Here is a 20,115-nt window from a genome sequence, read left to right on the forward strand (position 1 = left end):
CCACGGCACTCTGCCCGGGGGCAGCCCGACGTCCCCAGGCCCAGCCACGTCACCCAGGCCCCGTGGGCGGGTGTTCAGACTGCCCTCCTCTCTGCCTGGCCCTCCAAGACTGCCCAGCCCAGCCTGACCCGGAGTGGGCGGCAATGGTGCCCTGGGGTCACCATGCAGGCCTGAGCCCCTGCCCCTCTCCGCCACCCACACCCAGAGCCACCGGGCCCGGAATCTTCCGTCCACCCTCGGCCGGGCCGGCAGGCACAGCCACAGGAGGTCCAGCTGGGGCGGCCAGACCCGGGGCCCCGCACCGGCCAGGCCGGCACAGCCCCCTGGGGAAGGGCTCTGTCCCCATAGCCCCAGCCAGGGTGTGCAGCCCAGGACGCCCCCGGGTGTGTGCGAAGGTAGCGTCACCCCAGCACACGGAGAGGAAACCGAGGGACAGGGCCCCGGGCGGGCAAGCAGGAAGAGGGCCGGCTGGGAGCAAAGGCCCTTCTCGCGAGCCGCCCCGCGGGGGGGCCCCGGTGCCCGCTGGGGACACTGGCCCCTCAGAGGCTGCAGAGCAAGGCCCAGGCCGCCTCTCAAGGCCCAGCCCACACAATGCTGCTTTGTCCCTGCGGCCTCTGCCCAGCCCAGCCTCCATCTTGTCCCGAGTCCCAGGCAGCCGGCCCAGGGCAGTCCCTGAGCATGGGCCCGGCTCGCGGGGGCCCACCCCAGGCCTGCCGCCAGGTGCTGGGTGGGCTGCACCCATCAGCCAGCCCTGCAGGTGACAGTGAGGCTGACTGGACCTGGCACCAGGGAGAGTCTGTTGGAGCCACAACCAGGAGACACCCGCTGTCCCCATGGGCAAGTGGCCTTCCTGTAGTGACCTGGGCAGCACAGGGACCACCCGCCAGGAGGAGCCAGGGTCCCTACCCGCCCTCCCCCGACACCCCACCTGGGCCCAGACCGATGCCGGCCTGCTGTCCTCCCACTGGACACCGGGCACAGCAGACGTGCCCGACTGTCCCTGGCCACCGGAGCCTTGCAGAAGCCGCGGCCCAGCCCGCTCTGCGGTGGCTTGAGCGCCACGGCCCCAGCAGGCGGTCCCCGGACTGCGCCTCCGGGACCGGTGTGCGGAATCGCCCGCCAGGCGCCATGGTGGCCCGGGCCAAGCTACTGGAGTCACAAAGCCACACGGGGTGCACGGGCCAGCACGGGCAGCAGGGGCCTCCCCCGCCTCGAGTGCCCCCGCAGGCTCACTCGCTGTGGCGACAGGCCCCGGAGAGCGAGGGGCCCTCTGGGGAGCCCCAGGCTGTGGGCACACCGGCCCCCTCGCGGGGAAGCAGGCTGGGGGCTCCAGGCAGGGGGCCACCTCCCCCTCAGCGCTGCCAGCAGCCGGGAGCTGACTCCAGAGCAGCCAGACCCTCCCGGGGCCCCAAAGAAGCCGGTTCTGCGCCCAGTGGCCTCTCCACACCAGAGCCCCAGGTGACGACGAAGGTGTCCTCGCGGCGCCTCGCGAGTGCCGGCCACTGGCCTCCAACGTCCCCGCGGCCTCCGGCCTCTGCCCCAGGAGGGCCTGTCGGCCTGCGCCAGGCACGTGCGGGGGTCGCGCACAGAGATGGTGCCGCCCTCTGGCCCCCGCGGCCCTCCTCGTCCTCCCGTGTTTTCAGGTCCAGCAACCACCCCCCAGACCAATACTGAGAGCGCGAAGCGGGAGGAGCAGCCGGAGGAAGGGTGCGTGGCGAGGAGGGCGCCCGCTCGGCCCGCGACCCGGAGCGGCTGGGCTAGGCTGGCCAGACACGGCGTGGGCCGCGTCCCGAGCAGCACAGAGCTCACACGCACGACCGGCCCCGGGGAGCGGCCAGCGGCGTGGGGAGCCCAGGGCGCCAGCCCTGGAGGCCCCGTCCACACCAGCCCCACGGCCACCAGGCCCGCCGGCCGCCAGCAAGGGTCGGGCAGGCCGGGGCTGCGGCGGGGCCCGGAGCCCCTTGGGGTCTCGGGGCCACGGCCAGGGAGGGCGAAGCTTCGACTGGAAGTGCGAGCCTGGTCTGGCGCGCGTGGCTGGGAGGTGACTCTGTGCCCTGGACACGTGGCCGAGCGGAGGCTGCGCTGCGACGACCCCGGCAGCCCCCGCACCCCCACCCTACCCTGGGCACAGGCCACACATTCCCTGCATCCTGCTGGGAGCCCCAGAGCCGGGGGCCGCCAGGCCTCGCTGCTTCCCGCGGGCGAGCCGGGCCCGGGAGCCCCCTGCACTGTGCCTGCGCCGGGCCCGCGGCCCGCTGTGCCCTCCCGGTGCAGACGGGCCCTGCAGAGCTGTCTCCGCTGCCGCCGGCGAGCCTCGGGAGGACTCGGAGGTGCTCAGAGCCACCGCAGCCACGGCGGCGGACACACACTCTTGGCAGGGTCCTAGGGCTCTGCCTCCCCCAGGACCCTCCGTCCCTGCATGCAGGAGACTGCCGGGTCCCATCACCCGGGGCCGAGAGGACAGCCCCCCTCCCAGAGCTGGCTCTCCCTGGGCGTGGGGACTTCCCGTGGGAGGGTCTGTGCCACTAGAGGTGGGCTCGGATCACCGCTAGGGCACCGAGGGACACTGCACGGCCCTTCCCACCGCTGCGTGACAGGGAGACCAAGCCCACGGTGACTGGAGGACGGGGGCCTCTCGGGGCCTCTGAACCCACCCTGTGCGGCGAGCAGGCCGTGCCTCCCCACCCCCGAGGGGGGTCGCCCTGGCCCAGCGCTCTGCACCTGAGCCTCCTTCCCTGCCGGCAAACTGGGGGACACAGGCTGAGGCCTGGGCTCACAGGGAGGCCAGCAGGGCCTGCCCATGGCAGTGACCCTCAGATGAGGCGGGCGGTCCACATGGGGCTCCCACCCTGCCCGGCCCGCCCTGCCCCATGCCCCATGCCCCGCACGGAGAGGCCGGCTCCTCCTCCCGGCCTGAGCCCCTCACGGCACCCCGGCCAGGCCCTCGGGCAGCCCCTCGCCCCCCGATCACTCACCCCCACTGCTGCCTGTGGCGCTGCCTCCCCGTCCCGTCCTGCGGGGCTCACGCCAGGGCCTGCCAGGCTCTCCCCATCTCACCCTGCCCTCCCCCCAGGTCACCTGTCTCTCCCTCACTCCCCTGCCCCACCCTCATGGCATCCTTCCGTCCCAGGACTCCTCTCCAGCCCGCCTGCCACAAGCACCCCTCTCCTAGAGGACCCCCAGGAACTCGGCAGCACAGGCTCCCCCACTTGGTCCTCCCACCAGCAAGAAGGCCCCTCACCCCCATCTTCTCTCTTTAGTCCGCGGACGCCTGGCCTGAGCTCTGCCCTAGCCACCGCCCCTCCCCTCCCACCCACCAGAAGGGTGTCCAGGGGCCGCTCCACATCCCGCTGGGGACCCTGCTCCCAGGACAGCTCGCTGAGCCTGTGGCAGGGTCCCCACGGCTTACACCAGCCCTGCTGAGCTGAGCGCGCCGGGCTGGCCAGCCAAGCCCCGCTGTTTCCTGAGAGGCTAGAGGAGTGAAGGCCGCACATCCTTCCGGACCTACTGGCCCAGGCTGGGGTGCCGCCCGCCCCGGCCCTCTGAAGAAGGCTTTCCCAGATGGGGGTGTCCAGGCAGGGCCTTGCCCCCGAGCGGGCCCCACGGCGGGGGGAGGCGTCCACGGTGCCTGCAGAGGCCACGCCAGGCCGTTGAGGACCGTGCGCAGAGGGAGGTGGCCACACGGCCACCGCCACACCTGAGGGCAGCAGCCCCAGCGCGTGACAGAACCGGCCCGCCGAGCCGACCCCGCACAAGCGGCATGGCACCCCGTCGCCGAGCGGACGCCGCGGGAAGGTGTCCCGCGGGTGGAGGGCGGTGGCCCTGCCGGCCCCTGCGGTCCACCCTTGAGGCGTCCCTGCCCCTCGTCTGCTGCTCCGGAGGCGGCCGAGGGGCAGAGCAGCGGGCCCGCCTCCCGTGGGCCCTGGCTTGGGACGGGTGCCCAAGAGGCACGGGGTGCAGGGCCCACAGCTCCCTCCTGCCACCGCGCCTGCTCGGGCCCCGGGCAGAGTGCAGGCCAGGACAGGGACGACCGGGGCGGCTGTCACCCACGGGACGGGAGAGCCGGCTGGGCGCACGGTGGCCGCGCGCGGGCTCCCACGCCCGGGAGACGGCCTCAGCAGTGGGATGGGCGCCCGGGGCCCACGCCGCCTCAGGGGCCCCGGGGAAGGTCAGCTGTTTGTTTGGCGGGCGAGGGCCGGCCAGGGGCACTGCAACCCTCTCGGCATTTGGTGCCGAAGACCAGCGGGCAAGCCGGGCGGCCGGGCCGGGCGGTCGCACCTCAGGCCCCACGTCCACCAAGCTCCAGGTGACCCTTCGACGGAAGGGACGGAGAGAGGGCGCCCACAGGTGGGCCTCCTCCCCACCCTCCCGGATGCAGGTGGTCCAGCATCCGGGAGGCAAGAAGGGACACAGCACCAACAGGCCCCCGCAGGTGGCCACCCGATTAGACCAGAGGGGTCCCCTGGGGGGGGGGGGCGAGGAGAGGCTGCGCTTTGCGGCCACGGGAGCCGGTCCCGGAACAGCGCTCGGCGGGGCGTGTTGTTGACACACACTCACACACACCCTTTTGTGTGCATTACTGTTAATTACAGAGGGAGCCTTCTGCAATTAACTGCTCGGCAGCGCGACTCAGTGAGCATGGGGGGCCAGGCCTGCCCGGGGGGCCCGCGCCCGGCTCGCACACGTCCCCCGTCGGCACTCGCACGCCCGTGTCCCCTCGTGGTAACGGTTTACGGGTGCTGTAATTAGATTATTTCTCTGCCTCCCGCATTCTGCTGCCCCGGCCCCTCCCCCACCGAGGGGCTCACCAACTACAGTTGTTCCCCCAGGAAACAGGCCTATTTTGAACTCGGTGGAGCCCCAACAGTCTGCCACCTCCTCCTCCAACCCCGGCCACGTCACCCCCACTCACCTCCACTCCCGACGCGCTGCCTCACTGCCGGGGGCCCCCTCTGTGCCTCAGCAGTTGGCACAGGGCACTGTCTAGCCCGGGTGGGGCGGGGGGAAGCCCGCCCCCCAGCCCAGCACCTCGCGCTCTCTGCTGAGACAGCCACGGCCCTCCCCAGAGAGCGCGGGGCCTGGCCCACTTTCCTCCCGAACACCACCTTCTGCTCGGCCTCCGTGCTGCCCGAGGGCCTGCAGCAGCCTGCTGGCCTCGGGCGCCAGCCTGGTGGGCCGGCCCGCCGCACCCTCCTGCTCCCTTCTCCCGTCCCCTTGCCTGCCCAAGGTCTAAGGGCCTTCCCAGAGAGACAGGGAGGTCGGGGCCAAGGGGAGCTCTGGGCGCCAGGAGAGGCCCGTCCTGGGAGAAGAAAGAAAATGGCTGAGCCCAGCTTCCCACAAAACGACTGGGAACGCTGGCCGGACGAGGGGCCTGGCCGCGGCGCCTGGACCTACCCTGATCCCTGAAAGAGCCAGCGCCAGCCCAGAAGCCCCCTCTTCCCTCCGGTAATCAGGGGGTCTGCTCCAGCGCGCCGGCATCCGAGCTCCGGCCCAGGCCCCGCCTCCCTCTCCCTCCCCTGGGGGAGTGCAGTGTCGCAGACATTCGGAGCAGAGGCTGGGAGGACAGAAAGGCGCTGTCCAGCCCTCTGAGTGGCCGGGGCGCTCTCTCACTCCCACGGTGTTGGGAGGGCCCGGCCTGGCCAGGGTGGCCCCCCGTTGGCCGCACACCGCACCCGGCGGCCTCCCTGCCCCAGCGGCCGCCCGGAGCTGGGGGTCGCGGCCGGGGGCGCGCGGGCCGGGGCGCAGCTGCTCAGGCGGCACGCCTATTAGCGCGGCCGTGGCAGACGGCAGATGGGCGCCCGCCCGGCCCCCTCCTCCCGCGGCACAATGGGGCCGGTCGCTCGGGCGCACAATGCGGCCGCGGCCGCGCACCTGCAGCCAGGACAGAGGGGTGCCGGCGGGGCCCGGCACCCCCGTCCGCGCCGCGTGTCCTTGGGCCGCGCCCGGCAGAGCGCAGCCGCGCGGCCTGCGGGGCTCGGCGGCGGGCCCCGGGGCGGGCTGCCCATTGTTCGCGGCCGCGGGCCGGGGCCGGGCCGGGCCTGCACGCCGCTCCGGGGACCGCGTCCTTCCAGGGCCCCCGCGCGGCGCGCCGTCAGCACGGCCTCGCCGGCCGCCGCGGGCCTGCGCGTCCCTGCGTCCCGGTCTCCCCGGCGCCCCCAGTGCTCCCGGGCCACCCGAGCCTCCCCAGTCCCCCCGCGCCGCCGGTCCCGCTCGGGTCCTCCGGCCTCCCCGGCCCCGACCCCCGGCCCGCACGCACCTGTCTGCCCCTTGCCCAGCGTCTTCTCCAGCCGGTAGGGCCCCACATACTGCGCGTGCTGCGCCCCGCCGCCGTCCTTCCCCGTCGATGTCATCGCTCCCGGGCCCGGCGCCGGCGAGGTGGGCGCCCCGGGCGGGCGGGCGGGCGGCGGCGGCAGGGAGGGTCCGCGTCGGTCCGCGTCCGTCAGTCCGTCCGCCCGTCCGCTGGGCCGGGTCGGCGGCGCCCGGCGGGCCGCGCTTGCTCCGCGCCCCCCGCGCCTCCCCGCGCCGCCGCCCCCCGCGCCCCGCTCCGCTGCGGCCCGCGACGCTGCCTCCGCCTCTGCGAGAGGACCGGGCGGGCGGGGGCACTAGGTTTCCGCCGCCGCCGCCGCCGCCGCCGCCGAGGCCCGCGCCCCGCGCCCCGCGCCCCCAGCGCACGCCCGTCAGTCGGTCCGCGGCCGCGCAGCCGAGCCAAGCCGAGCCGAGCCGAGCTGCGCAGCCGAGCCGAGCCGAGCCGAGCCGCCGAGCCGAGCAGAGCCGAACCCTAACGAGAGCAGCCCGCTGCAGCGGCGGCGGCCGCGAGTGGCTCCCGCGCCGGTCAATCAGCGAGCCTAACCAATCAGCAGCGTCCGAACACCCCGCCCCGCCCCGCTGCCAGCCAGGCCGCTGCGAGCGCTCGGGGGAGCTGGACTCTGCGAAGCGAGTCCGGGGCGAGGTCGGGGGCGAGTCCCCCGCGAGGTCGGGACGGGGCGGGGCCTGGGCGGCTCCAGCCCGCCGCCCGGCCCGCCGCCCTGCGCGCCAATCGCCCCCAGGACGGCGCAGGCAGTGGGGCGGCGGGGAGCGCGTGGAGGAGGAGCGCGCGGGGGCTGCCCTGTCGGGATGCGGACGCACAGTCCGCGGCCCCCGGCCCTCCGCGTCATGCCTGCTGGCCACCGCCACCGTGGTCGTAAGGACTTTCTCGTCCCTTCCCCTTCCCGGGGGCGGTGGCTCTGCGGGGGCGCGTGGCCGGACCGTGACCTTGCGCCTCCCGAGGCCGTGCAGGGTCGCTGCCTTCCTCCGCTCCGTTTCCCCGGGTTCACAGCGTGACCAGCACAGCGGGGTGGAAGAACTCACCCGAGGTCACCCAGCAGCGGCCTCCTTGGGGAGGCGGTTCCAGGCCGAGGCGCCGCGAACCCCCCTCAGGTCCGGCTGGGCGGCTGGGTCGGGCGCACGGGTGCCGACAGCTCCGGAGAGGCTTCTTGCGGGAAAACGCTCGTGCTTCCTTGCGCCAGGGCTTCCTTCCTCGTGCTGCAGAGGGTGATGGGAGAGGAGGGGTGAGCCCAGAACCCCGCAGATGTGGGGGTCCCGCAGCGTTTGAGCCACGGAGTGCCTGGACGAGTCTCGGGGTCTGCTGCCACGTCCTGGGTGGCTTCACCTGCACCTCTTCTGCCACAGGCTCTGGCGCTCCCTGGCCGGCTGCCCTCACTCCCCTCAGGGCCATCCCCTGCTCCTGCCCCTGGGGGGAGGGCGCGTGAACTCCAGAAACCCCCAGATCTTTCCAGCACCCCACCTGGCTGGGCCTGTTGGTATCTCTCCCCTTTCTCAGCTCAGGAAGGAGAGATGGCCCTCGAAACCCATGTCTGGTCCCCTGGGCTTTTTGCACGTCCCCTTGGGCTGTGCTAAGCGCTGAGGCCTCGCAGTCAGGGCCCTGACACTGCGGAGACAGCAGCATCAGCACCGCCACCTGCAGAGACCCAGCCAGGCTGCAGGTGCGATGTAACCGGTACAGAAGAGCATTTGGGACCCAGGACAAGAGAAATTGTGTAGCTGGAGGTGTGGCCGGAGGCAGACCTGGTATCACTGGGTCGAGGGTGTGCAAGAGATAGGGAAGCCCCCTCCTCCCCCTGCAGGCAGAGGCGGGTGGGCAGCCGGTGCCTGGAGGAGGGGCCCCTGCCAGAGACTTGCCTCATGGTGTCCATATCGCCCTCTGCTGGACCGGCGCCATCACGGTCACCTGGGCCTCCCCAGCCCACAGGACTTGACATCTTTCTTATGCCCTCAGCAGCACTTGGCCTTGCTGACCATTCCCATTTGGACACCCCTAGGCTGAACCTCTTGGCTTTCAAGACTCCTGCTTCCCACTTCTGCCCAGCCCTGGGCCCCTCGGGTCATTCTCTCCGGCCACTCCTCAGCCTTCTCAGGGGCCACGCAGCCCGTACCCACGGACCTTTCTCAGGGCTCCACAGGGGACCTCTCTACTGTCTTCCAGGTGACCGCGTTCACTCTCGGCCCCCTCCCCAGGCCCCAGCGCCAGCCTGCCCTCACCCCGGGGCCACAGGGCCAGCTCTCTCCTGCAGCTCTCTGTGTGTCCGTCACGTGGACTCTCCAGCTCAGCACGGTCACAGCAGAACGCCTCATCTCCCCATCTTTGTGGGGTCGACAGCATGACCCGTGGTGGCCAGGCTTCCGTCAGCCCTGTCCAGTGCTGGCCACGGTGTGGGGCCTGGCTGGCAGACCACACCAAATGAAGAAATGACATCGACCCTACATGAGTGTTTGAGGACACAGAGGAGAAGGGAACACCTCCTAACTCTACGTGAGACCGTCATAACCCTGGCGCCAAGTGCAGATAAGGACATGACGAGAAAGGAAAATTAAAGTCCAGTATATCTCATGAGCCCGGATGCAAAAGTCCTCAGCGGAGCATAAGCAAATCGATTCCAGGAACGTGTAAAGAGAATAATACAACCAAACGGCTTATTCCTCAGGCGTGAAGTTAAATGTTTCAGAATCGGTCGGCGTAATGCACCACTAGCAGTCTAAAACAGAAAAACCACACGACTGTTTCAATGGACGCAGAAAGAAAAGGCATTTGACAAAATTCAACACCCATCCATGATTAAAAACAAAACAAACTCAGCAAACTAGGACTAGGAGGGCTCCCTCAGCCTGATAAAGGACGTCTACGAAAACCCCACAACGATGCCACACTTGGCGGGGAAGGACCGATGGGAATGAGGCAAAACTAGCTGCTCTCAGCACTTCATTTCCACACTGTGCTAGAGGACGTAGCCGACGCGATAAGGCAAGGAGATGCGGGTTTCACTTTTAGATGATCGGAAAGGAAAGACGAAACAATCTTGAATCACAGATGACATTATCGTCTGTAGAAAATCCTGAGTTACAAATGCTGCCAGAGCTAACGAGTGAGTTTAGCAAAGTCACAGGATACGAAGCCAAAATATATACATTCTATTTCTGTGTCCTAACAATGGAAGATTAGAAATTATAAAAACAAATGTCATTCACAAGCAGATTCAAAAACCGTGAAATAGTCAGAGGTAAATTTAACAACAACAACAACAACAAAAATATGTGAAACCCGTACACAGAAAACTATAAAATTCCCCCGAGAGACCTAAAAAGACCTAAGGGAGTGGAGAGTCACCACGGCCACGGGTTCCAAAACTGAAAACTGTTAAGAAAGCAGTTCCTCCCGAATCGATCTACAGAGTCGACGCAATTTCAAGCAAAACCACAACCTGTCTTCCTCTCACAGAGCGACACGCTTATTTACTAAAATCTAAAAAAGAGATTCAAAAGGACCAAGGAAGTCTCCGACAGTGACCAAAAGCGAAGTCGAGAGGCTCACGTGGCCCGATTCTGTCTCATCACAAAACCGCCACGGCCAAGGCGGAGCGCCATTGGCTTAAACAGAGACAGACACGCGAAGCAGAGAATGACGCCAGAATCCAGAAGTCAACGCTGACACTCGTGGCCATGTTTTTTTCCAACAAAGGCGCAAAGTTTAGTCTGGAGAAGGACTGTCATTTCAGCAGGAGGCGCCGAGTTAACCCAGACTTACCTCACTGCATCTACAAATGCCAACCACTCGGGACGGCGGACATCGACCAGTCAGAACTGGAAATGGTTCAGAGAGCCAAAACTTCTAGAAGAAAACAGGAGACCTTTGTGTCCTTGGGTCAGCAAAGATGTTTTCAGGTAAGTTGCAAAACAAAACAAAACAAAACCCAAATGATAACATTAAAATATAATAATAAAGTGGACCCCATCAGAATGAAAATCTTCTGTGTTTCACAAGACACTGGTCAAAAAAATGGAAAGCCACAGATAGGGGGCACGTGTTTGCAAAATGTGTCTCTGTTACAAGATTTGTATCTGGAATATGTAAAGAGCTCTTAGCAACTCAATGAGAAGAAACCTTGATTTGAAAGCTGCGTCGAATTCGTTTCGGTGGTTTGTGTCTTTCTAGGCATGTGTCCAGCTCGCCTGAGGGATCTAGCCGTTGGCGTGTGTGCGCATTCTTGCTGGCTTCCCCCTCGGCCTCACACGGGGTCGGGGTCGATGCAGCATGCCAGGGACCTTCCCTGAGAGTGAGTCAGACCCCGCTGCTCCTCCACCTCCTCCACTCACTCCCATCCGCGGGTCCCATCTCACTCAGGGTGAAAGCCAAGTGGGGTCCCCTCGCCCCCTCTCCCTGACCTCCTCTCCCACTGTTCCTCATTTTACCTTTATCGCCTCTTTAAAAACCCATCTCCAAGTGCAGGCACGTTCTGAGGTGCTGAGGATTAAACAGGTGAATTCCGCCCTGACAGTCGGCTTCCAGCGGGGCCCACAGGGCCGCCCTCCCTGACGACGCCGGCCTGCACCCGGCCAGACCCCGCCCACCCACCCGGCCTCGCCTTGTCTTTTTTCCATGGTGGGCATCGTCTTCCAGCGGCATTCTGCGTTTCCTGTGACGTCTGTCGGCTCTCGTCCCTCTCCGCGCTGGAACTCGGCCCCCCAGCCAGGGTCCTGTGTTCCTGGATGAACCTCAGGGCCAGAGCCCAGCCTGGCACTCAGCAGGTGCTCAGAGAGTGACCATCCTTCCTCGTCATCGATGTCCTTTCGAAGGATTGTCTTTGGGGACTACGGGAGGTGCAGGCATCCGTGACCATGTGTGTCAGCCAGGGTTCTCCAGAGAAACACAACGTAGGGAGAAAGGCGTTCACTGTCAGGAACTGGGTCGCGTGCCTCCAGGGCCGATGGGTCCCACGTGCAGGCGGCAGCCGGAGCCCAGGATGACGGACGGTGCGGCTCCGTCTGACGGCCGGAGGGGACTGACATCCGCGCTCAGCAGCCAGGCCGGGGTGGGGTCCCTCGCACTCGGGTAGGGTCAGCTGATGGGATGCGGCCCACCAATGCTCGGCCAAGTGGGGCCCTGTGGGCGGCCGGGTTGACTCGACCTTCCCAGCGTGTAAGACGGAGCACGGCCTTGCACTGGTGAGCGAGGACGCTCGGCTTTGTCCACCTGAACGTGCACTCCCCGATCCCTTCCTGCGCTGAACTGGTCTCCTGAGCCTTCTGACGCCACCCGGAGCGGCCTCTGTGACAGCCGCGGCTGGTCACCACTCAGTCCCGGCCGCGCCCCCGCGTCACAGATGCTCGTGAACCACCTGTCCCGCCCTCACGGAGCCGGGCCCCGACCCGACCCGCAGCAATGCCAGTCATGACGACACCTCCCTGCACTTCCGGGCGAGGCTCACCTGCTGGGGCGTGTGAGCTTGTGTGTGTACATGTGCACGTGTGTGTGCATGTGTGCACGTGTGTGTATGTGTGTGCATGTGTGTGTGCGCACATGTGTGCATGCGTGAGTGTGTCTGTGCATGAACACGTGTGTGCCTGTGTGCATGTATGTGTGTATATATGTGTGCGCATATGTATGCGTGTGCGTGTGTGTGCCAGTGTGTATGTGTGCGTGTGTGTGCGCGTGCATGCGTGTGTGTGTGCGCGCGTGCGTGCATGCGTGTGTGTGCGCAGTTAGTAGCCATCTGCATTTTTCTTTTGCGAATCGCTTATTCGTGTCCTTTGCCTGCTTTTCTGGGAGGTGTTCGGGTTTTCACACGGACTCGCAGAGCCCTTTTTAACCAAAGAGATCGGCGTCCACTCTAGCCCACGCCTGGCAGCGTTTTTCCCAAGTTCGCTCCCTTACTTCCGACTTGGGCGGTGGCGTCGCGTGGGCTGAGCGCGGGGTCCGTGTTCCTGCCGTCGGTTCCTCCTCGTACTCGTCCCCTTTATGGCACCAGCGTCACGGAGGCCTGTGGGCTCGTCTCTCCAGGTGACAGCCCAGCCTTGGCTCATTGGACCAGGGTGCCACCTGCCCACGCGGGGACAACTGGGCTCTTCCTCCTGATAATTTGGGACCAGGATCCAGAGGTCCCTACCAGGCAATGTGGAGGACAGAGAGCCCGGAAGCTGTGACGGGGGAACCGCACCCTGAGAGGCTGCCAAGGTGAGATTACAGAGCAGGAGGCGAGGGCGGAGGGCCACAGAGGCCAGAGGAGGCCCACTGTCCTGTGCCCGTGAGGTCGGTTCACGCTTATGCTGCTCTTAGTTTTGTGGGTCACCTGCCACAACAAAGTCCTGACTAAGCCCCTCCAGGGGCACAGTTGCTGGGGGAGTGCCAGGCAGCCTTCCTCCCTGTTGTCACCACGGAAATAAAACCCTTCGTGAGCGGCCAGGACCTGCCACCTGTCACCCTCTCCTGCTCAGCTCTCCCTGGGGCAACCCCAAGGGGAAACCTCTTCCCACCCGCCTGGCTGCTGGTCCCCACTGCTGGGGTGAGGGAGCGCCCAAGAAGGCCAGGGAAGCGAGGGGGCTCAGGACTCCGTGCAGGGAGAGGCGGGTGCCTCGTCCTGGCGGCCCCCACCCCCAGGGCTTCAGGCTGCACGGGCACCATCTGGTCCCTGGACACAGAAAGACTTTTCAGCAATGAAGAGGTGGGGTGCATTCTCCTGCCCCGCCCCAAGCTTGCTGGGGAGCTTGCGGAGGCCCTGAGAGGGTAGGGACCTCTTTTGCTGCAGGGTCAAGACCCAGGCCCCTCCATTTGGGGGGCTCGCATGCTCCCCATTCCCCACGTGTGCATCTCTGCTAGCGTCTCAATAAGAAACGGGCGAGTAAATGCCAGGCTGGGGAGGTCGCTGCAGTGTGAGTGCGTGTAACACGGCCGAAGTGCACACTTAGAAATGCTTGCGATGGTACGTTTTGTGTGTTTTTACCACGATTAGAAAAATTTTAAAAACAGCCCGGAAATAGATGGGGTTAGTATTCTTTAAAGTGGGGCTTTGGTTCCTTCCTCTCCTCCTCACCCGCGGGCTCGCTGGGCCCCGGGCGCCCGATGGGTGGGCGCCCAGCGCAGGGAGCCAGGTGGCCGCCCCCCCTGCGCGGGGAGGGGGCAGGCGTTGTTCCGAGCGGCGCCCACGCACTGCCCGGGTATTTTTGGAGCGTTAATCTGGTTCCTCGAGAGAGGCAGCCCGGCCCGCGCCCCCTTCGCCTTGGCTTCCGCGCTTAACTCGAGCATGGCGCGCCCGAGGAAGGGCAGCGGCGCGTCCAGGGCACGCGGGGTCGCGCCTCCCCGCGGGGTGCGCGTTTGGGCCCCTCCTGATGCGGAAGCGAGGGGGGCAGCAAAGGGGCCCGAGGCCTTGGGCAGGGACGCTGCCTCCTTGGGGAGGCTCCCCGCTGACGGCAGCGCGCGGCGGGCGCGCACCCGCGCCTACTGCAGAGCGGTGGCCTGTTTCCTGGCTCCTTCAATGACAAATGGCTCTCGAGACCCCGAGAGGGCCCAGCCCTGAAGGGCTGTGGGACGGCCAGGACCTGCCTCGTTGTTTCCCTGTGCTCCTGCCTTCTAACGAGACCATTCACTTGTTTTCAATTTGCTTTTATTATTATTATTATTATTAATTTTTTGGAATTAGGAGAAATATGTCAAACATCCTCTCGCTCCCAGAACTGGGTCACATGTCCCCGAAGTGCAGGCAGAGAGCTTTCCTCAGATGAACCAGGGGAGAAATATCTGACAATGATGTTGAATGTTAATAATTAAAGGTGATGCACCCCGCGGCCGCCCCCCCCCCGCCCCGGCGCCGCCTGGGTTTCCCGACTGCCGAGCTAGCCGCTCGTCACTTCCCCTCGCGAGCGGCGGGCGGGTTGGCATTGTTTGCCCTGCTGTGTTTCCCTTTAAACTGGTGTTTAATAAGGGGCTTTCTCTTGGCTTTGCTCAGGACCCTTCCAGCCCCAAGGCCGGTCACCCAGTCTGGAACTGACAGAGTCCCCAAGTCTCGTATGAGGCCGTGAGGCTGCGTGGTCATGTGGGGTCTCTGGAATTAGGGGTGCTCGCTGGTGCCTGAAGGTCAAGCCTTTCACGCTGGGTGCAGCCGTTGGAGACCTGTGTGAAATCCCAGACACCGCGTCTTGGGGTCGTGCGTCTTTGCAGAGAGATGCGGCCAGGCCCCGGATTGTGCTCCCGCGACCGTGGGGGCTGGGCGGCCAGCGTGGGTGGGGGAGGGGACTGGAGCTGAGGCTGCGGGCACTGTGCACACTGGAGACGCCCTCGCTGGGTCTGGGCTGGGCTCGGGGCTCCACGGCCACCCTCTCTCCCCACGTGTCTGCTGCTCTTCAGCTCTGGTGGCCACAGGAGGGCGGTCGAGGCCCCTGCCCCCGGGGGCCTGCTCATGGCCAAGGTCCCCTGGGCGGCCGTGACCCCACTCGGCGCCCCGCGTGCTGGGGCTCTTGGCTCTGAGGCCCTCCCCGTCCCCGGGGCTCCGCGTCTCCCACCCTGAGCCCATTTCAGCCCCTTCACGGTTCTCCTGCCCTGTCCCCTTACGCGGGTGCTGCAGGGTGTCTGCCCTGCCTCTTGGGCTCTCCTGTGCTGGTCACGGGCCCCCCAAATTCATACGCTGAAGCCTGAACCCCAGCGCCTCTGACTGTGACTGTGGAGAGGAAGTCTTCTCAAGGAAAAATGGGGTTCTGGGGTGGACTCTAGTCCAATATGACTGTGTCCTCATACACAGGGATCAAGACACAGTCCCCCACAGAGGGACGACCACGTGGGGACACAGAGAGGAGATGCTGTCCGCACACCAAGGAGAGAGCCCTTGGGGGGGCTCGCCCTGCCCACACCTGGGTCTCAGACGCCGGCCCCAGGACCAGGGACAGGAAGCGTCTGTCATTCAAACCGCCGGCTGTAGTGTGTGTTATGTGGCCTGTGCAGCTAACACACCCCATGGCCCATCCTCACGCTGCTCCTTGGTCTGAATGTACCGACGTTTCGTGAGCCCGGAGAGCACGCGGCCCCCCGGGGCAGGCTGCGTCCGTCCACGGTCCACGACGTAAAGCCAGGGTGTGGGGCTGGATTCCTGACCCCGGGCCTTTTCCCCTGGCCCTGTGCCCTGGACACGCGCCTCCCACTGGAGCAGACAGCAGTATCTGATGGGCCCCAGCGACTGTGCTGGCCCCAAGCCCGTCTCCGAGAGGCCTGTGTGCTCCTGCCATGACTATGAGGACACGCTGACCCCAAGCCACAGCCTGGAGCCACTGCCGCGGGTCCCGGCTGAGCCCAGTGTGGCCCTGGTGGCCTGCACACACATCCCTTTGCAGGCGGCCAGGATTGGGGTTGGTCGTCACCAGCACTCAGCAGCAAGACCCGGGCAGTATGAGCCAGGTGCCGCGGCGCGAGGCACCTCGCTCCCTGTCGCGTCAGGCGCTGGCTGCTGCGTGGAGGAGGCGCCTCTCTCCACACTCGCCCCAGACGGAGAGTCTGGTGCTGTGACGCCGCCTGCTGCACCTGCTGCTGCTGCTGCTGCTGCTGCGCCTGCTCCGGCAGAGGTCACGCGTGCTCCTGAGACGGGCGACCCCCTCTGCGCATCTGTGCTCCTCCTGCTGCTCTCCGGCCGAGATTGGCAACGGCCCCCGCGGGCAGGGCAGGCACCCTGCCGCCAGCAGTGCTATGCGCTGTGCGTATTGAGATTCGACACCTGGGGCCATCAGGGTCACCTCCCGGGGGGCCTCCCACGTGTCCAGCCTGAGCGGGTGCCTGAGAGCCACAGAAATTGGGGGCCGAAGCTGGTGGAACTGGTGGGGAGGAGCTGTGTGTGCGCCCCTGTCCTCAGGAGGCTGGACAGAGGGGCCCGTTAGCACGGTGGTCAGTGAGAGGCAGAGGACGGGGACCAGATGAGCCCAGAGGGCTCTGATCGGCCGGTGTCCCCGAGCTCACAGCGGACAGGCGCTGCTGGCATGCCGTCTCCTCACCCCGACAGGGATCACCCCCAAATCGAAGTGCGCAAGCTGTCACATGGCAGGGTGACGAACCCGTGGCTTAGGGGCCTGTCCACATGCCATCTATGTTAGGCGACCTGGTCCCTTAAGGCCTCTCTGGGCCTGGTTTCCATACCGGGCTCTCGTAAGGAGCCTGCAGGATGGGATGCGGCAGCTGGATTCACGATCACAAATTAGGGACCTCGCCCCAGATCCATCAGCTGTTAACGGAAGGCCACCAGAAAAATAACAGTCTAACATCCTCCCCTCGTGAGAAGGGCTCAGTGACCAGGATGAACCATTAAATCCGGGGTCTGCGCCCTCTGGAACCGCCAGGCCGGCCCCGGGTCTGACCGCTGGGCGTACCAGCGTGGGGGGTGTGCAGGACTGACTTAGCAGCCACAGGGGTGACCACACCGGCTCCATCTCTGTCCGGACTTCCTCACCGTCTTTCCATGCTGTGACCTTTGACCCGCCTCACCCCACAGGTGTATCGGAGCCTTCTCGTTGGTGGCTATCTGTGCTCCTCAACGGGGAGCCATGAGTATTTTTGTCGGTAACGGCGACAGTCTCGACTGTGAGCAGCCACGATCACAGGCCCACCAGGAGGTGCTGCTACCGCCTGCTTTGTCCCTTTGTCCTGCCGGTCGCTCGTGCTGAGTCATGCTATGGACAGGGCTCCGGCACGGGCTCAGCCGCGGAAGGCGATCTGTGCGGGCCTCGACCCTGAGGGCCCGGGCCAGATGCGCAGCTACGGGGCCAAGCTTCCCCCCTCCCCCACCCCGGCCCTGATGCGGTCACAGGTATGGTGGCCGGAGGTAGTGAGTAAAAACACGGAACACCCGGCTGAATTTAAATTCCAGATGAACAATGGGCAGTTTTTTTAGTATGAGTATTCCCGTGCCGTGTTTCATACACACTTGTGCTGAAAAATTGGTCATAGTTTATCTGAAATTTAGACGTAAGGGAGTATCCTGCAACCTGCCTGGCAAAGCTGTGAGCAAGTGTGGGACCCCACATGAAAGAGGTGTGTGCAGATAAGCCAGGTGGGGTGCCGGGGGCCGTAGATGGATGCCCAGCCACCCTCAGATCCACGGGCTGTGGCAGTAGCCTTATAATGGGGTTTCAGACTGTGTCCCAGGAGTCCTGGTGCCTGGAGAGACGCTGGAGCAGGCTGGGGGCGCCAGAGCTCCAGGCGCACCCCAACTCCCACCACTACTCAGACTCAACAGAGGGGCAAGGCCTAGTCAGGCTTGTGCTGAGGACGACAGCACTCTGCAGCATATCGCGGCCCTTGCCCTGCTTGTCCCCACCCACCCCACCCCCGCTCCCCACCACTGTCCACCCCGCAGCAGTGGTTCAGAGGAAATCCAGGTGCCCAGCCTCAGCACCCGCCAACGGAAACTCCTTCCGGCTGCACCTGCCTCCCCGGAGCCCTCCTCCTGAAGCCCCGCCTCCTGCAGCCTCACAGCCCAGAGGCCACGCCTCCCAGCCCAGAGGCCACGCCTCCCAGAGGCCCCGCCTCCCAAAGCTCTGCCTCTCCAAAGCCCCACCTCCAGCCTCCCAGAAGCCCCGCCTCCCGGCGCCTAATTTAGAGCCTGGGGCTGGAGTTCAGGGCAGAGCGGCTGCCAGGGGCAGAGAGGTTCTGCGGCCTGAGCCTCGCCCGGCCTCGAGACCCCCTCAGCGAGCCTCGTCCCGAGATGTTGCCACATGCGCACCAATTGGTTTTAATGAAGAGAAACAAAGCCACTGGTAAGAATGACATAAAGGACCGCGGGGTCATTAGATCTGAACTTGCAAGTTTATCCAAGCAGATCCGAAGCAAGCAGAGACAGGAGACCTGTCAGCGCAGACTCTGAGGGCCCCCAGGCCCCTCACGCCTGGGCAGACCCACGGCCCCTGTTCCAAATACTTGGGTGTCTCCAAGCCACCTCGGGGACACGCTGCCCGCCTTGCTGACTCTTCTGAATGTTCCTTTTACACGTGGCAACAGCGGGGGGGGGGGGGGGGACGTGTTCTTACGGTGTCTTTACCGGGGCCTAGTCTGGTTTTCTGAGACTCAGATCTCCCACGGGCTCAAACCTCCCACAGGGTCGTTCTTTTCTGGTTTCGTTGTTTTCCCGGGATGGTGGGTGAAGGTTTCCAGTGACGAATATGGCTTAGTCCGCTTCTCCGTTTAGGCCGCCCACTTTTCTTAAATAGAGAAAAAAGTTGCACCCTGTGAAATGCAGATTGTCGGCGAGTCCGGTCCCGTGAGTTCCGATGTGTGACCCGCGGCAGACACCGCCGCCGCCCGGACCGGCCCCGCGGCCCCCAGGTCCCCTCCTCGGGGCTCTGAGTTACGGTGCCCTCACCACTTTGCCTGTTCTCCAACTCCACATGAGTGAAGTCGGTCTGCATGCAGCCTTTTGTGTCTGGATTCCTCCGCCTGTAATAACGTTTTCAAATTTTTATCCGTAAGAGTTTTTTACAGCTTTGCGGAGGGCTGAGATGCGAGCGCCTAATGCGGAGCTGGTGGTTACGCCATGGCCTCCCTCCCGACGAATTGTCCTTAGCCCTGGAGGTGAGGTGCAGGTCGCATAGAATTTACCACCTTAGCCATTCCTAGGCGTGCAGCTCAGGGCGTCAGGTGAGTTCACGCCCCTGCGGCCGTCACCCCCATGCTCTGCTGGTCTTTAGCTGTCACAACCCCGCCCGGCCTTCCCCACACACTCAGTAGGGGTCAGCGTGAGGATTTGCACCTTCGTGACTAGATGTCTTCCGCCCCAGTGGACATTACAGACACTTCCTTCCTGGCACAGGTATCATTTTTCTACGGCTGAACCTGGGGGGAGGGGTCGCAGGAGGCAAGGGGCATTAGCTAGGGCTGGGGGGCAGGGATGGGCGTGATGAGGTGTGGCTGAGGGGGGCCTGGGGCAGTGACAGAAGACCCTCTGCATGGGCAGCCTGGGGTGGGACCTCAGTCAGACTCAGTGGGGGAAGGAGGCAAACTCAACAGGTCTGCCCCCCCGATGACATGTGGGTGAGAGAGGGCTGGGGGTCACCGGAGACGACTCACGGGGAAGGGCCACCGGAGGGCTCCAGGAGGCACGTGGGGCACACGGAGACTGGCCCCAGGGGCAGCAGCCGACCTTCGGGGTCAAAGCCTGGATATCTGTGGTCCCCGAACCCATGTCCCTTGGCAGCAGACCACCAGGGCTGCATGCAGGTGGCTCTCTCCCTGAAGGGCCGTCCAGCCCAGCACCCGGTCAGTGCCCCCGGTCACTGCTAGACCCTGGCCGCCCCACAGGCCTGCAGCAGCCCAGGTCCTAGCGGAATGACAGAGGTGACAGAGGCAGCAGCTGGGGCGCTGAGCTCGTCCCGAGGTGGCCAGCCAGGCTCCCCCAGCGCCAGGCCAGATGGAGCAGGTGTGGGCGCAAGGACTCCGGGCCTTTGTGCTGTGGCCCAGGACGCCAAGGCTCATCCATCAAACTGAAGGTCCCTCATTTAAATTCTAATAGGAAGGGGCGGAGCTGGGGGCTTCCTGGGGCTGGGCTCCCAGCTCCCCGTGATGCGTGCGGGGCCCTGCCAGGCGGGGCCCTGCCAGGCGAGGCTCTGCCAGGCCGGCTCTGCCAGGCGGGCTCTGCCAGGCGGGGCTCGTGGCAGGGCGGGCTCTCCCCAGGATGCTCAGCCAGCGCTTTGGGTGGCTTTTCCAGGCCCCGCGTGGGTTGTGCCACCTGCCACAGGGGCAGCGGCAAACTGCCCTGGTCGGAGGCTGAGCGCTCCGCCACGGGTGCCTGCAGGCGTGACACTTTGTGCCAAAGGGATGCC

The 20,115-nt window shown here is 65.6% G+C and overlaps 1 protein-coding gene across 11 annotated transcripts in view; it reads right to left on the reverse strand.

Moving 5' to 3' along the window:
• Positions 1 to 6,742, reverse strand: part of BRSK2 (BR serine/threonine kinase 2) — a 48,514-nt gene extending 41,772 nt beyond the window's left edge. For 7 of the 11 annotated variants that reach the window (XR_004950982.1, XR_004950983.1, XR_004950984.1 and 4 more), the window contains exon 1: positions 6,257 to 6,350. Coding sequence is in view for 7 of the 11 variants with exons in the window: in XM_016146214.2 (XP_016001700.1) it covers positions 6,257 to 6,350 (94 nt within the window). In the remaining 4 variants the exon portion in view is untranslated. Of the gene's footprint in view, positions 1 to 6,256 lie in introns of all 11 variants that reach the window. The other 4 variants (XM_016146210.2, XM_016146213.2, XM_016146211.2 and 1 more) reach the window with 2 other exon arrangements.
• Positions 6,743 to 20,115: the final 13,373 nt, after the last annotated feature.

This window comes from Rousettus aegyptiacus, unplaced genomic scaffold, assembly GCF_014176215.1.
Source record: "Rousettus aegyptiacus isolate mRouAeg1 unplaced genomic scaffold, mRouAeg1.p scaffold_m13_p_5, whole genome shotgun sequence".
Lineage (NCBI taxonomy): Eukaryota > Metazoa > Chordata > Mammalia > Chiroptera > Pteropodidae > Rousettus > Rousettus aegyptiacus.